Below are 14,024 nucleotides of genomic sequence, written 5' to 3' on the forward strand. Positions count from 1 at the left end.
AGTTGGTCCACTTATAAGTTTGTGCAAGTTGGGAGGGTACCACCAGAAGCATGATTTGGAGGGTCAACGCATCAAGGTAACTCTGGCCATTTGGGAACACTACAATATCATGCTAATATAATGAGGCAAAACACCTCAATCAAAATATACACATGCTGAGATTTGTATCATAAATTTTGCGCATAATACTACCATTAAACTTCTATAACCACCCATAACTATGGCATAAATGAGTATGGATTGTAGATTAAATCAGTGGCGGCGCGTACGTATACGCATGTTAGCAAGTGCACACCCAAAGATGAATGGTTTACAAAAGAAAACTATTCCTTTGCTACGAGAAGGATAAAAATCCTGTCTGCATATGCAAGAAAAATGAGCCTTCGAACGCTACAAGCTATCTCCTTTTCGAATTCACCGCTCTACAAGTGTGCGATCCCGTGGCATCGCGCCGGGCGCATTTTCGGTCTATGGGATCGCTTGAGGGTGCTCTGGCGGGACGAAGTAAGCGGGGGGGTGTGTGCTGTTCAAATGGGTGATGGGAGCAGACTCAAAACGATGCGAGTGCGCACGCGCATATTATTGGTGAGCGACTCGCAGGTACTGTAGTGGTGTAGACGCCACCTACACTACCTGCCCCCAGGATCCTAGTCCGTCTACAGAGTCATCTATATGGCCGTTTTCTACACTACTTCCTCATAGGATGTTTGGAAAGGAGAATGAATTTTACCTACCGTCACTTGTAAAGGTGTGTTTAGAATAATTATTTTCATGCATGCTAATATTATTTCTGTTCATGCAATTTTAAGGGTAGAATATACCAGTGATATGTTTTGCTTGCTATGTAGTCTATTACGACGAAATGTGATGCTCATGGATTAGTATTAACATAATATAATTAAATCATCCTATATCTGCTCTAATGCACACCCTAGATAAATTACAACCAGCCGCCACTGGATTAAATCAACCACTTTCTATCCATAAAAATATGTATTACATTTATATATTCTCTTCACCACAATGTCTCCAGGTCAGCAAAGCTTCAGAACCTGATATACTGCTTCTATGACACGAGAGTTCAACATTAGTTTTATGGCTATTGCAAACTTGATTTGCATCAAGTGTTTTGATTCATACATACTTTGGATGTTTCATCCATTGACTAAACCAAAACAGAGGAAGGTCTCCAAATTTTTTGGAACCCATTTTTCACAGTAAAGAATAGAGTGTTCAACCTGATATTTCTTCCACAAAAATCACACATTTTGTAACATGAATAATATGATCAAAACAAGTTTATCTCCATACCATATCAATTGTATCTACATAATTTTAAATGAAATATAAATCTCTTTTCTCCATTCAGCTTTCTGCTTTTGGCAACAGAAAATGTCTCCCGTATGGTGAGGGACAGCTTTGAGAGACTACAGTATAAGAAAAATTCAATCGCCCCTCTCAATAGTTCCTCCAAGGTAACATTTTATGTGTGAAATTAGTTTTGAATCGGGACTACACACCCTATAATCACAGACGGGTTAAAAGAATTTACAGGAGTTTAGAGTTGTAAATCCCTTTGCCAAACCATCCACCTTGAAATACCTAAGTACATACCTGCCCTCAGAGTCACTATGGCAAAGTCCAAAAGCAGCAAGGTAAGTTCCAAGGAAGTAAGCTAATTCAAAAAAGGGCTGAGTACATAGGTAGTACTTTCTTTGTGGAATGAATTCACTCTCCATCATTGGTACTATCACGCTTGTTATACCCTGAGCAGCCTCACTAATATGAAACTAAAATTCCCTGACAATTCCAGGATTTCTAGACCCCATTAGCAATTTTTGAGACTATAACATAATTTGTATTTTTAAGATCAATTCATCTTAACAGTACATAAAAATTTTATTAGGTGCAGGTAAACGGTAACCTCAAGTCAAATTCAGTTAAATCACCGCATAAAATTGAATTTCTAAGGCTATTAAGGTCCACTTGAGTGAGATGTTGGGAATTGGATATTCAAATATCCACGATAGACTTCTGTCATAATATGAGGAAATTCCCACATTTAATTACGCAGACAGTCCATGACCTTTTACACACAATGAAATTACAAGACTTTTCAAGTTTTCCAGAAGTGGACAACCAGTCTCAAACAAAAAAGATGGCATACGGATGTCTCAATACTTTGCCAAGAGGTAATTATAGGATAAGAGAGATACTTAATAGGACAACCAAAAACTTAATAGATTTGGGAAGTGAAACTGCTCGTACAGCTACATATAAATGTACAAAAGAAATCTCATCATCTGTTGCTGAAGAGGCGCAAGCCTACACCAGCTCCACGAGCTATTGTTATTGTTATAGTTGTTTTGTTAAATTTCTATGTATCTGCTCGTGGAATAAACAATTTTTGAATTGAAAAATCATCATCTGTTGACCTCTGCACAGGTAACTGCCATAAAAATATATTCCTAGATTGAACAATTATCCCAACCACTCGATCAGTGCTTATTTTTATGACCAAAACTCTTTCATTCCAAAAAAGCATAACTGTAAATGCAGGGGCACAGCTAGGAATTACGACTTGGGGGGGCAGGGGGTTTAGTTGTAACTAATACCGGGATGTATGGGGTATGGTATACCCACCTGGATAAGCAGTAGGTGCGAGATTAATAAATTGCGGAATTTTAAGATAAATGGTTGAAAATGGTGAGTTTTACGGCTTTGTGAGGGATATTTTATTACTCCTTACACTATTCTATTAGTAATATCAATCCAATTAAGTAAAATGGATTAAACTTAAAAATTTCTCTGAGCTCTGGGGAGGGTTTTATCCCCCAAAACCCCCCCTCGCTGCGCCACTGTGTAAATGCACCCCCATCACCCATATCAGTTCTTTTCCGACTCATTGTATATGATACACTACCTTCAAATGATGATCTCAGGAAAAAATTAGAGTTACCTAAAGTCCTGTTTTCATCACAGCATTCTTTAGTCCATAGGCGGATCCAGGGGGGGGGCACGGGGGCACGTGCCCCCCCCAGACCCTCAAAAATATGCATGATTTTTAATACGGTCCCATTATCATTGCGTTCGTTTTGCATTACGAGGTATCCTTGTGCCCCACCCAGAACAAAATCCTGGATACGGCCTTGCTTGTGCCCCTCCCAGAAAAAAATCCTGGATCCGCCCCTGCTTTAGTCACCACAAAAATAATCCAACATTTTACAACCAGACTTTAATTTAAAGGCAAATTCAAAAAGGTATATGTATTTCAGAACCCATGAGTAAAAAGTGGCAGAATTTAATTGCCAAATTGCAATTTGTAGTAATGTAAATAAATAATATGACTGAGTCACAAGCCAATATATATTCATTCATTTTATAACATTAAGAAACCCAAGCTTGAGAAGAACTTCGTGACTTTTCATGAGGAGGCACATTGATTCCAAAGAAAGTAACTCATCTGTAGTACATCTACCTTATTGAATTGTAAATTATACATAGGAAAATCCAACAGGTAATCAATACTATAATGTAGGAGAAGTCAGATAACCTCAGTGACAAGAACCCACCTCGTGCACAGGCTAACTAACTAATCCATTACCATATTTCTTGTATGAAAAATTTACCAGTTTACACATACAAAATCAAAATACTGTCTAATATCAAGAAAATTCATAAAATCTAAGTTTCACCAGGGTAATTCCCATCGATTTCCAACTGGACTTGAGTGTCGCTGCTTAACATTAAGAATTTACGAAAAACCAAACCAAAACCATATTTTATAATGGACGATTTACTGTACAGTAAATCGTCCATTATAAAATATGTACATATACTATTTACTGAGCATAAGCATTATAATAAAATTTGGAATGCTATTCTAACCAATAGCTGAAAAAGTTCAATTTTTATATTTTTAGCCATTACAAGATGATAAATCATCTGCTATACTTAAACTGGAGTCTTACCATGAGCCTTTATTTCCTCTGGTGGTTTGCCCATCCCAAGTGAATCTGCCAATTTAGTGTCTTTCATCTTCACAAAAGGGAGATCTTTGCGAAGGCACCGTCTTGTTCTGCCGAGACAGTCGCGATAATCAACCCTGTAAAGTAATTTCTTTAGTTATAAGAAATACGGAATATTCCTTTCTTTCCTTTTTCTTGTGAATTTTCATTGGCTAACTTTGGAATAGCTATAACTACCCAAAAGACACCTAAGAAATTTAGACTTGAATCTTTGAAAATTATAATCTTCCTTATGTATTACATCATTTCAACAGGGAAAATATTGGCCAGCAACATCTCTATTTCTCATTGTGATATTAATCAAAATTTTTACTAGAAACAAACAGAAGAAAATTTTCAAGATTCATCAGCATATCTTCAACTGAATTTTCAAAGAATAAATTACATACCAATCTTCTTCTGGATCTGATGGGCGATCATAATCATCGCTATCATATTTATCCTCTTCTTCCTCATCCTCTTCTTGGCCATGATCTGAATCAACACTGGTACTAGCTTTTTCCACCGATTTTTGGCCAAAATCTACAAGATACCTGGGATAGATATCAGGTAAATTAATACACTGACACCACGGCGACATAATCTTGAATGGATTTCCGAAACTATGCATGAGGATAAAACTACAAACCTGCTTTCGTTCTCAGAATCGCCGGTATCTTGCCCTTGGCTGAGCTTTTCATAGAGTTTGGCTTTCTCTTCCAGTGCAGCCCTAAATTTAGGAAAAACAGGAAAAAAATTCGTTTAAATAAAGCTTCCTGTTCTGAATAATTTAAAATATTGCAAATTATTACGTTGGAATCCAATTTAAACGATACGTCAACACAAGAATAAAAATGACCCTCACAGACAGATCACTAGCCATGACTTAATCAATTACAATGGCGAGATGGCAAGCATGCCATTTTGTCAGAAACGAAACAAATGAAAGCCCATCACTACCAAGTAGTCGTTTCATTGCCAAAGAAAGAAGCCTACGTTCGCTAAACATCTTCATAAAAATACATACTCTCTTACTTGGATTTTTTAATTGACGCTTCTTCTTCTGCGATTTGCTCCACATCTCTTTCACTTCTTGCATCCACTCCTTGATTTTTGCGACTAAACTCGGCTACTTTCTGAGGTATTTGAGTCGGCTTGACGGTTTCTCCATCGGCCCGTAACCTGGCTTGACGGGCTTCCTCTTGCTTCTTAGAAAGTTCTGCTTTTAAATTCACTAACTGCGAAAAAGTAAATAATCCATAGGAAAGATTGATACACAAGGATATATTACAACCAAAATCCAAAGAATTCAATGAATAATTTCCACGTACCGCGGATTTACTGAATACATCTATCTTCTTTGACGATTTCATTTCTGCCGTCCCAAATTTCCGCTGCTCTTTTGTTAGTTAAAAGAGCAACGAGTTGCGGCATCCATCCGGCGCCAAAATCAATTTACAGGGAACCTCTGCAAGAATGATGGGTAAAATTTGCCCTTAATACTTCAATTTACGGATTTAAAACTTATTAGAAATATTTATTATTTTATTAGCTAATAAAGTATATTCGAATGTAATTCCTGTTTATAAAAACAAATTTTTTTGCCATTTATCCATAGACCCATTTCTGCAGGCTGCCAAGTTTTTGTGCATTCTTTCAATTGAAAACACATATTATTATTAGTAAAATAAATTTTAAACTTCTGAGTTTTTAAGAATAAACAGTTATTAATAAGACAATAAATGCTGCTTCTATGAGAAATGTTGCTGAATTACTCAAATCTTTTCATGTCCACATTCCAGGCCTAAGCAAGAAAATTTTTCAGTAGGGGAGAATATGTTTGGAGAGATTTTTTCCTGGGTGTTTTGCTTCTGCTCTCATTCATTAAATAATTCTCTGTAATCATGGGTGGTCGATCAAGAATATATTGTTTTAGGTTTTCCATCCCCATTCTACTAACACGATACCTACAGGTCGCTGCCCTGTACCGGGTAAATGTTACAGTGCAGTGACATTAATGTTCACATCTGCATTACCAACAGTGGCGCATCTATGGTGGGGGTTAAGGCAGCTCTAGCCCCCCATTGGGTCGAAACACACACTAGATAAAATCGAAATATTTGGAGGCTTGCCACATTGTATAAAAGTATTTAGTCATATTTTCCAATATACTTTATACCTACTTTAATGAATTGAAATACAAATTAGCTCTTAGCTTAGGGCCCATTTTACATGCCTTTGGCATGTTACTATCCAGTGGCAGAGCCAGAGAGGGGCTATTAGGGGTATCCAAGTTACACTACCTAGAAATGGTAATTTGTTTGGACCCCCACTACTGCTGGGAGGATATCCCCGCCTAGCCCCTTGTCCCTATCATCTGCCTCTGATTACCAACATATGTAACTCTGAAACACCGCACTACCCCCCTCCATCAAAATTTTGGGAGAACATAATCAAACTTATTAAATATTTGACAAATTGTTCAATATCCTTCTTGATATATCCAGCCAAAACACTACAGACTGAGTCGTGAGTGTTACCATAGGGTAAGTATATATGCTTACTCTGCCTTTGATATTAGATTTGCCTTACTTGTAGAACAGTATGGTGCAAATGACCTTAGTTGTCGAGGCACCCTAAACACAAATACTTGTAGAACAGGAGTGTATCATATTTGCTGATAGACTTAGTTCCTGCTGTGCTAAGGATGCTGGATGACCTTTATGCAACAATGCAAGCATCCTAGAACTTAGCACAGCAGGAACTAAGGCTATCAGCAAACATGACACATTCCTGTTCTAAAGGTGAAGTGTTACTTGTTGTTTGCAGTGGCGCAGCGAGGGGGGGGTTTTGGGGGATTAAACCGCCCCCCCCCCCCCCCCCCCGAGCTCAGAGAAGCTTTTAATTTCAATCCATTTTACTTAATTTGATTGATATTACTTAAAGAAGAGAGTAAGGATCAATAAAGTATCCCTCAGAATGCAGTAAAACTCACCATTGTAGAACCATTTATCTTTAAAATTATCTAGGGGAGGGTCCCCGCACCTCACGCTTATCCTGGCGGGTTTACCACCCCAAAGGTTTAGTTGCGCCTAAAACCCCCCCTAGCCTTAATTCCTAGCTGCGCCCCTGGTTGTTTGGAAAGACGAAAGGGAAGTGAGGATGATTAGCACTATTCACAACGCTAGCATGGGTAACTCAAAGATAAAGGATAGGGTCACAGGAGTGGCAATCAAAAAACCCATGTGTATTTTGAAATACAATGAGTGCATGAAAGGAGTAGACAGAGCGGATATGTACATATCCTATTACTCCATAATGAGAAAAACAATGAAATAGTCAAAGAAAGTAGTACTGTGGCTCATAAATTGTGCTTTTTTCAATGCTTATAGGGTTTTAAACTCTAAACGTTTCAAGTAGCATTTGTTTCAAACCATTTTTGGTCCAGATTGCCAAAAAGTGGGCAGCGAGTTAAGAGTCAGTTGAGTCATCCTCGGACGAGGACGGCGAAGATAAGCCAACAGAGCGTGTCCCTTCAAGAGATCACCCACAACGCTTCTCAAGAGGCCTTGGAAGACATCATCTCATCCATGTTATCGGAAAGGGGAAGAAAAAATACCACACCAGAAGATGCAAAGTGTTCGCTTAAAAAAAAGATTGGGAAAGAGACTAGGTATGTGTGCTCAACTTGCGGCATTCCACTCCACAAAGGAAAATTTTTCATGGAATATCACACGAAGAAGAAATGCTGAAATTATTTGTGAGTACTACATTCAAAGTAGCATTTAAAAATATTAATTTTTTTTAAGTTATGGAATTTTTACTATGACTATTCACGTTCTTAGATTGATGTTTAAAAATCTGCCGGAACAGAGGGTTAAAAGGCATTTAAATACCCCGGTACGAAATGTGTTAACTTGGCTTGGTATCCAGTCCTAGTTAGTTTCCACAGTTATCATTTCCCTGCTAAATGGTAACACAGGAAATTCAGCTATACAACAACAAAATTGATGGTTTGAGGCGTAACTTTGTGAAAGCAATCAATCGATCAATTTATATGTCGTTAAATGATGAAAACACAATAGACATAGTCAAAAAATATACATTTACATACAGAAATAAAAAGTAAAAAACTATATGAAACAAATTGATACATAAAATGATGTAAAAGTCCAGTATTGCAAATATATTACAATAGTAATTGACCCTTTAGTCACAAAGGCCTTCGAAATCCCCAGACATGTATTCTTCAATTGACTACATGGGTTTCCTGCACAACCATTTCTGGATCACGTTTTTAAAATTATGGAGAACGGCTTTGGCACAGCTGGCCATGAACGCTTCCTGAACAGATTATATAATTCAAAATTCCAGGCAACTGCCTCCACAGTTACTAAATATAACATGTCATTCATGCAATCTATGATTCACTATTTTACACTTAGATGATCATGAACATATCATCATGAATTAATTATTTTAAATCATACCTATCTAAGCCTTTCACTCTGACTTATTTGATGAAATAGTACATTCTTGAATGGCTTTCACCCTCTTTAGTAACTGTTTGTATTGAGAAGGACCCAACACAATATGTACCCAAAAATTCCAATTCTGGAACAATTAACTTGAGCTAACTGTCAATGATATGTGCGTTAAATTCATTTTGCCTTAAGAACTTTAAATACAAATTCCTCTTTAGTTTTTTCCTCCAAAAATTGTTGTCAGCATAAGGCTTTACCGTTGGTACTCCCAAAATAATATGGTCCATGGAAGACTGAGAGCAAGCACGGGTACTTGCCAGACCATATGGCAACCTTGTTGGCTTCACTAAACCCAAACATGTATTCACCAAAATATCTTGAGACCTCTCAACAAGCTGAAATTGCATATGTACCATCAGCACAATTGATGACACAATGCATACAACTACTACCGTATTCCTCCGAATATAGTCCCCCTCTGAATATAGTCGCCCCCCCCTAATTTTGAGGCTTGAATTTTGGGAAAAAATCAAAAAATGGTTTTGAATATGGTTCCCCCCCTTAACTGTTATCACGGGCATTTTTGGAAAAAAAGGGGGACTATATTCAGACATATACGGTATTTAATGAATTAAAGATATCCGCTGGGACGGGTAATGGATAGTGATCAATATTAGGATTGACTGTACACTTTTAATCATAAAAATTCTTACTTCACCAGAATTGGCTTTGGTATTCGCAATCAGGGGCAGATTCAGCATAAAATTTGTGGGGGCAGGGGTTATGGCCTTGGTCCAAGGAGTACCCGAGGGAGGAGAGAGAAGCATTCTCCTGTCTAATATTTTTTAAAGACACATTTTTTGTGCATGTAGGAGCCTAAAATTTCATTTTTATTCTTAATACAGATGAAATTGAACAATTTTAAACATTTAACCCTTTCTCTACTTATGACGAAAGTATGCTGCAGGACGTTTCTTGACCTGGGAGACAAAAGCTGCGAATTTTCACCAGAGATTTTTCTATGTAGGAGAACATATACGTTTCTTATATTACCCCTCTTCGTTGTAAAGGACTGGGTCATTTAATTGTTCATTCAGTCAGTTTTCTAAATAAATATTTGCTCCTTTCTCAAAAAATAAAAAGAACCGTATTTCTCCGAATATAGTCCCCCCCCCTAATTTAGAGGCTTCAGTTTCGGGAAAAGTTAAAAAAATGCATTTGAATATAGTCCCCCCTTTAATTATACCACAGGTATTTTTGGACAAAAAAGGGGGGACTATATTCAGACATTTACAGCTGTAATTGAATCCTTTGTCTTTTGAGCAGCATTTGAAATTTTAAATGAAATTGTACGATAAATATTAACTTATATCTTGATTTCAGTATAATCATCAACATGGAAATTGTTGCTGCATTAAATGCATTAATATTGATGGTAGAGCTTTGTTTGAAATTTGGCAATTTGCCAAATAAAACGAGGAATTCAGTTCAAAGTCTGCAATTAACCCGCAAGCAATAATCAACAACCAGTCTGGTACCAATTGTCAAAGCACATATGTACCATTACATATCTTTGTGACTTTAAGGGCTAGAGGGGTAGAATTTTGACCTTTCCTGCATTCTACAAAATAATCTATCTCTTTCTTTCCCCTTCCATGGTACATATATATATTGTATATATAAGAAAAGTTTTTCCCAAAAGTTCCACTCCTTCCCCCCTTCTTCCACACCCATAGAGCTCAAGGAGTTGGAGCAGGTGTGCATTTGGGCTTCCTGCATGTGTTCTTCACCAGAAATGAACTGTGCTCACTAAAGCTCTTCTAATCCCATCAACCACTCTCATGCCCCTTCCATCTTTCCTCTCTCTCTCTTCCACCTCCTTCCACCAACTCCTCCCCTGAAAATTTTTCAGCTAAAAAAATAAGGTATTGGAATATTTCTTCCTTTCCTCAAGGTATGACATGAGATATTGTTCCTAAAATATATTGATATTAACCATTATCATGAAAAAAATGAACTAAATTTGGCTATCAACTCATTGCACCAATTCTGTCTCCTTACTCCCCAGAAGCTTTCTGAGACCTTAATAAAAACATTTAAAAAATCTTTGCTATCTTAAGTTAACAACTTTAAATATGTAATAACTGGGTTATACTCTTATACTCCCAAGGCAGGGGTGGAACCAGGGGCGCCGACTTATAAAAAATATTGGGGGGCCCATATCGGAGGTCTTGCCCCGGGAAGAGGTTATATTCAAAGTGTGTCGCAGCACCGAAACACTAACATGATTCACACCACTTGATTCAGTTAACCTGCTTAACCTTATAATTATTTGTTTCAACACACATTGTTGAATTTATTTTAAAAGGTAACTATCGTCAAACATGGGAAATAAAAATTACCAATATATTTTTGTGATTTCACAAAGCATAATATACGTAACTTAATTATTTTCTTGAATTATTGAGGGGGCTCCGCCCCCCCAAACGAATCTTTGAGGGGGCTCGGGCCCCCTCAGGCCCCATGGAGTCGGCGCCACTGGGTGGAACCAAGACTGTAGGGTGTGGATGGAGGTGTGGTGGTTTGTACACCCCCTAATATATGTATTTCGGAGATACACATCATGTGTGCCTCCTCCAACTGAATCTCCATTAACTAAAATGTAGCCCTCTTTATATTTTCTGATTCCTGGTGTAGCCTTGGGTGGAGTTGTCAGTGACTGTATACTTTTATCAAATGGCCAATTTTTTTCAAATTTTCACCGAATTTATGATTTTTCAAGTATTTAACACTCTAAACAATCCTACATATACTGCGACTACTGTTAAAAAAATGGTACATATTATGTATTTATTTTATTAAGGGAAGGGTTAATTGTTTCATCGGCTTCCATAACAGATGACAACAGACAATCGAATCAACAAGTGGCTCAGCGACATGAAAGAAAGTAAAAGTAAATGTGCACTTTTGGGTATCGACAGAGGAAAATAAATGATTTCAAGCAGAGAAAATGATTTTCAATTATGTATAAACTTAGGAATGATGAGGAAATAGGATCCTTAATTCAAACACCATTCCCTGACCAAACCCAAAACCCAACCCACCCCAGCATAATCCGACCTGCCCACATCAACATTTCTAAATCCATTTGCCCAGATTTTATATAATATAGGAGGGCGAATGTAAATGTACAATATTGTAGCGTCCGCCCCGTGCTCTTTTGTGCGACGGGGATCGAACTCGGCTTCGCCGTGTGGGTCCTTGCCTTTGGGTGCCGTAAGCAATGAATTGATTCAAGCTGTAGTTTTTATAGATAGGAAAAGGCACTTTACCTTTGGGTCTCCCGAGAAGCGCACGGGCTTGAACAGGCGAAGGTCGCGAAGAGGCGGATAGACGTCGGGCGTTCGGCAAGGCTGAGACTCTCGCTTTTCCCTTGGATGTTCGTGGGATGCCGGGAAAGTACTGGTTACCGACAGGGTATCTCAATATGGCACGGAGTAGACGGGCGATCTCTGCTGCACCAAGTGACGACCCCTCGTGATACACACCCCGGTTGTCACTCCCCAAACACCAACTGCCTTCCTTCAGATTTTGAGAGTTTTTATATTCAAAATCTTGGCCCCCTAGGTCCTATCCCCCCCCCCCCCAGTTGACCTATAGGACTATATGGGGCTCTAGGAAGTGGAGTGTTTGTTACGACAACTCCATGGTGTTGCATCTTCCCGTCCTCTCCAAGAGTATTTTTGTGTGCCGTATTTCGCCTTTCACTTTCTTAGCCTCGAGTCATCCTCCCCTTCCGCCTCGCTTCGCGCGCATAGTCACTTGCTAGCGAGGGAGTAAACACTTTCGTAACCGAATTTGCCGCAAATATCTTGCGCTCAAATTCCGGTCATCACACCGCTCCCCGCTGTCTCTAAATTGAGCCGTCTCTATCACGAGACTGCTCACATTTTAAACCATTTTTTTTTTTTTTTTTTTTGTGTATGCTTCTCGTGAGTGTCCCACCCTCCAGTTAACCGCCATTTCCTCTTTATTCTTATAATACAATGCTTGTAAAGTTTTTGTACAAAAATTTCTTCTTTTTTTTTTTTTTACTGTGGAGTTCGTAGCATCTCCATCTCCTCCGGTGCCGATGGTGTAGGCGGGGGTTGAATCGACCGCTTCCGGAACCGGCGGAAGATCGCGACCCCCGTTGCGCATATGGCGGCTCCTGCCGTAAGGATCAGGCCAAGGTAGGAGATGGTGTGCACAGATGGTACCCATGACGGTTCTTCTAGGGCCTCTGCTTCCTGGAGCATCTCGTGGACCTGCTCCACCGGAATACCTCCCTGGCTCCCGAAGATGCGACGAGACTGGTGGACGAGGTTCTCCAGTCTCTGTTGTTTCTCTGCCGATGGGTTGTTGACATAGTGCTGTAGTGGGCCTTGCAAGATGTCCTTCATCTCCGGCATGTAGATATCCCTCCGTCGGGTGGTGAGGGCTGAGCTCCGGTGGAAGAAAGGGGTCAGCACCTGTCCCTCGCTGTAGCCGGAACATCCGGGTCGCAGCTCCACCACCCCGGTGCCGCTGAGAAAGTCTTCTGTGACGTTCAAGGCTTCCTCTCTCCCGGGGCATCTCTGTAGGAAGTGGCTCCTCCGCGGGACGCTGTATACCCACCGATTGGTGGACTTGGTTCTGTAAAACAATGCTCTGGGGTGGGGGATTAGTCTTGTGTCACATCGTATGTCTTTGTCAGCTCCCATAAAAATGGCGTATAAGCAGTTAGTATATGGGAACTCCGTCACTTGCCTTCTCGGCGGGCAGATCGTCAGCGGCCCGGAGGTGCAACTGTTAATGTCGCGTTCATCTAATAACATATGCCGGAGGTGATTTTCGGAAACTGCCAAGAAAGGGGTTTCGGGAATGATAGTTAGGGATGCGTTTATATTAGGTATTTTAACCGGTAAAGCCACCACTCGATATAATTTGAAAAGCTGATTTCCTGATTGTAGCGGGATCTCAGCAACTACTCTTATCTTTTGATTGAGGACGGCGTACGTGACTCGAGCCGTCGCATAGTACGAATAAATGTCCGCAGGCGTGAGGGGAAAAGGAAAGCGAATGCCTGGGGACAACCTAGTTTGAACTTGTTTTAACGCTTCTAGTAATTGAAAGGGGGGAATGAAGTATGGGCTCAGGCGATTGTGTATTGTCCCTTCCCATGCTTGTGCAAAAGAGTTTATTTCCGTTTTCAATTCCATTAGTACGGTCTCTAATCGCCGTAGTCCTGCGGAAATGGATAGGGTGACGGATATCCTATGGGATAATACACGGAGGCCTTCGCCTAATTCTAAATTCATTAGGGCTAGTTCGGCCGCCAACCGTGAAGTAACGTTGCTAATCCTCGCGATGACTAGTTCGTTCCTTCTAGCCAGAGTATAAGTTGAATTGATAACAGTCGCCTGCAACTTTATCAGGTGTATACTCTTTTGGGTGGCGGTCCTTACTGTTACTAATTCTTTTTCTATTGAGTTCAGGTCCTCTTCCGTGAGGG

General features: G+C 39.5%; 1 protein-coding gene across 1 annotated transcript in view; it reads right to left on the bottom strand.

Moving 5' to 3' along the window:
* Window positions 1-14,024, bottom strand: part of LOC124166053 (coiled-coil domain-containing protein 174) — a 543,217-nt gene that overhangs the window by 458,265 nt on the left and 70,928 nt on the right. The window contains exons 2-6 of the mRNA XM_046543649.1: window positions 5,339-5,475; window positions 5,043-5,245; window positions 4,657-4,737; window positions 4,418-4,561; window positions 3,972-4,105 (exon numbers count right to left, since the gene is read on the bottom strand). Coding sequence (XP_046399605.1) covers window positions 3,972-4,105; window positions 4,418-4,561; window positions 4,657-4,737; window positions 5,043-5,245; window positions 5,339-5,380 — 604 coding nt within the window. The 5' untranslated portion in view covers window positions 5,381-5,475. The remainder of the gene's footprint in view (window positions 1-3,971; window positions 4,106-4,417; window positions 4,562-4,656; window positions 4,738-5,042; window positions 5,246-5,338; window positions 5,476-14,024) is intronic.

The sequence above is a fragment of the Ischnura elegans genome, chromosome 9 (genome assembly GCF_921293095.1).
Source record: "Ischnura elegans chromosome 9, ioIscEleg1.1, whole genome shotgun sequence".
Classification (NCBI taxonomy): Eukaryota; Metazoa; Arthropoda; class Insecta; order Odonata; family Coenagrionidae; genus Ischnura; species Ischnura elegans.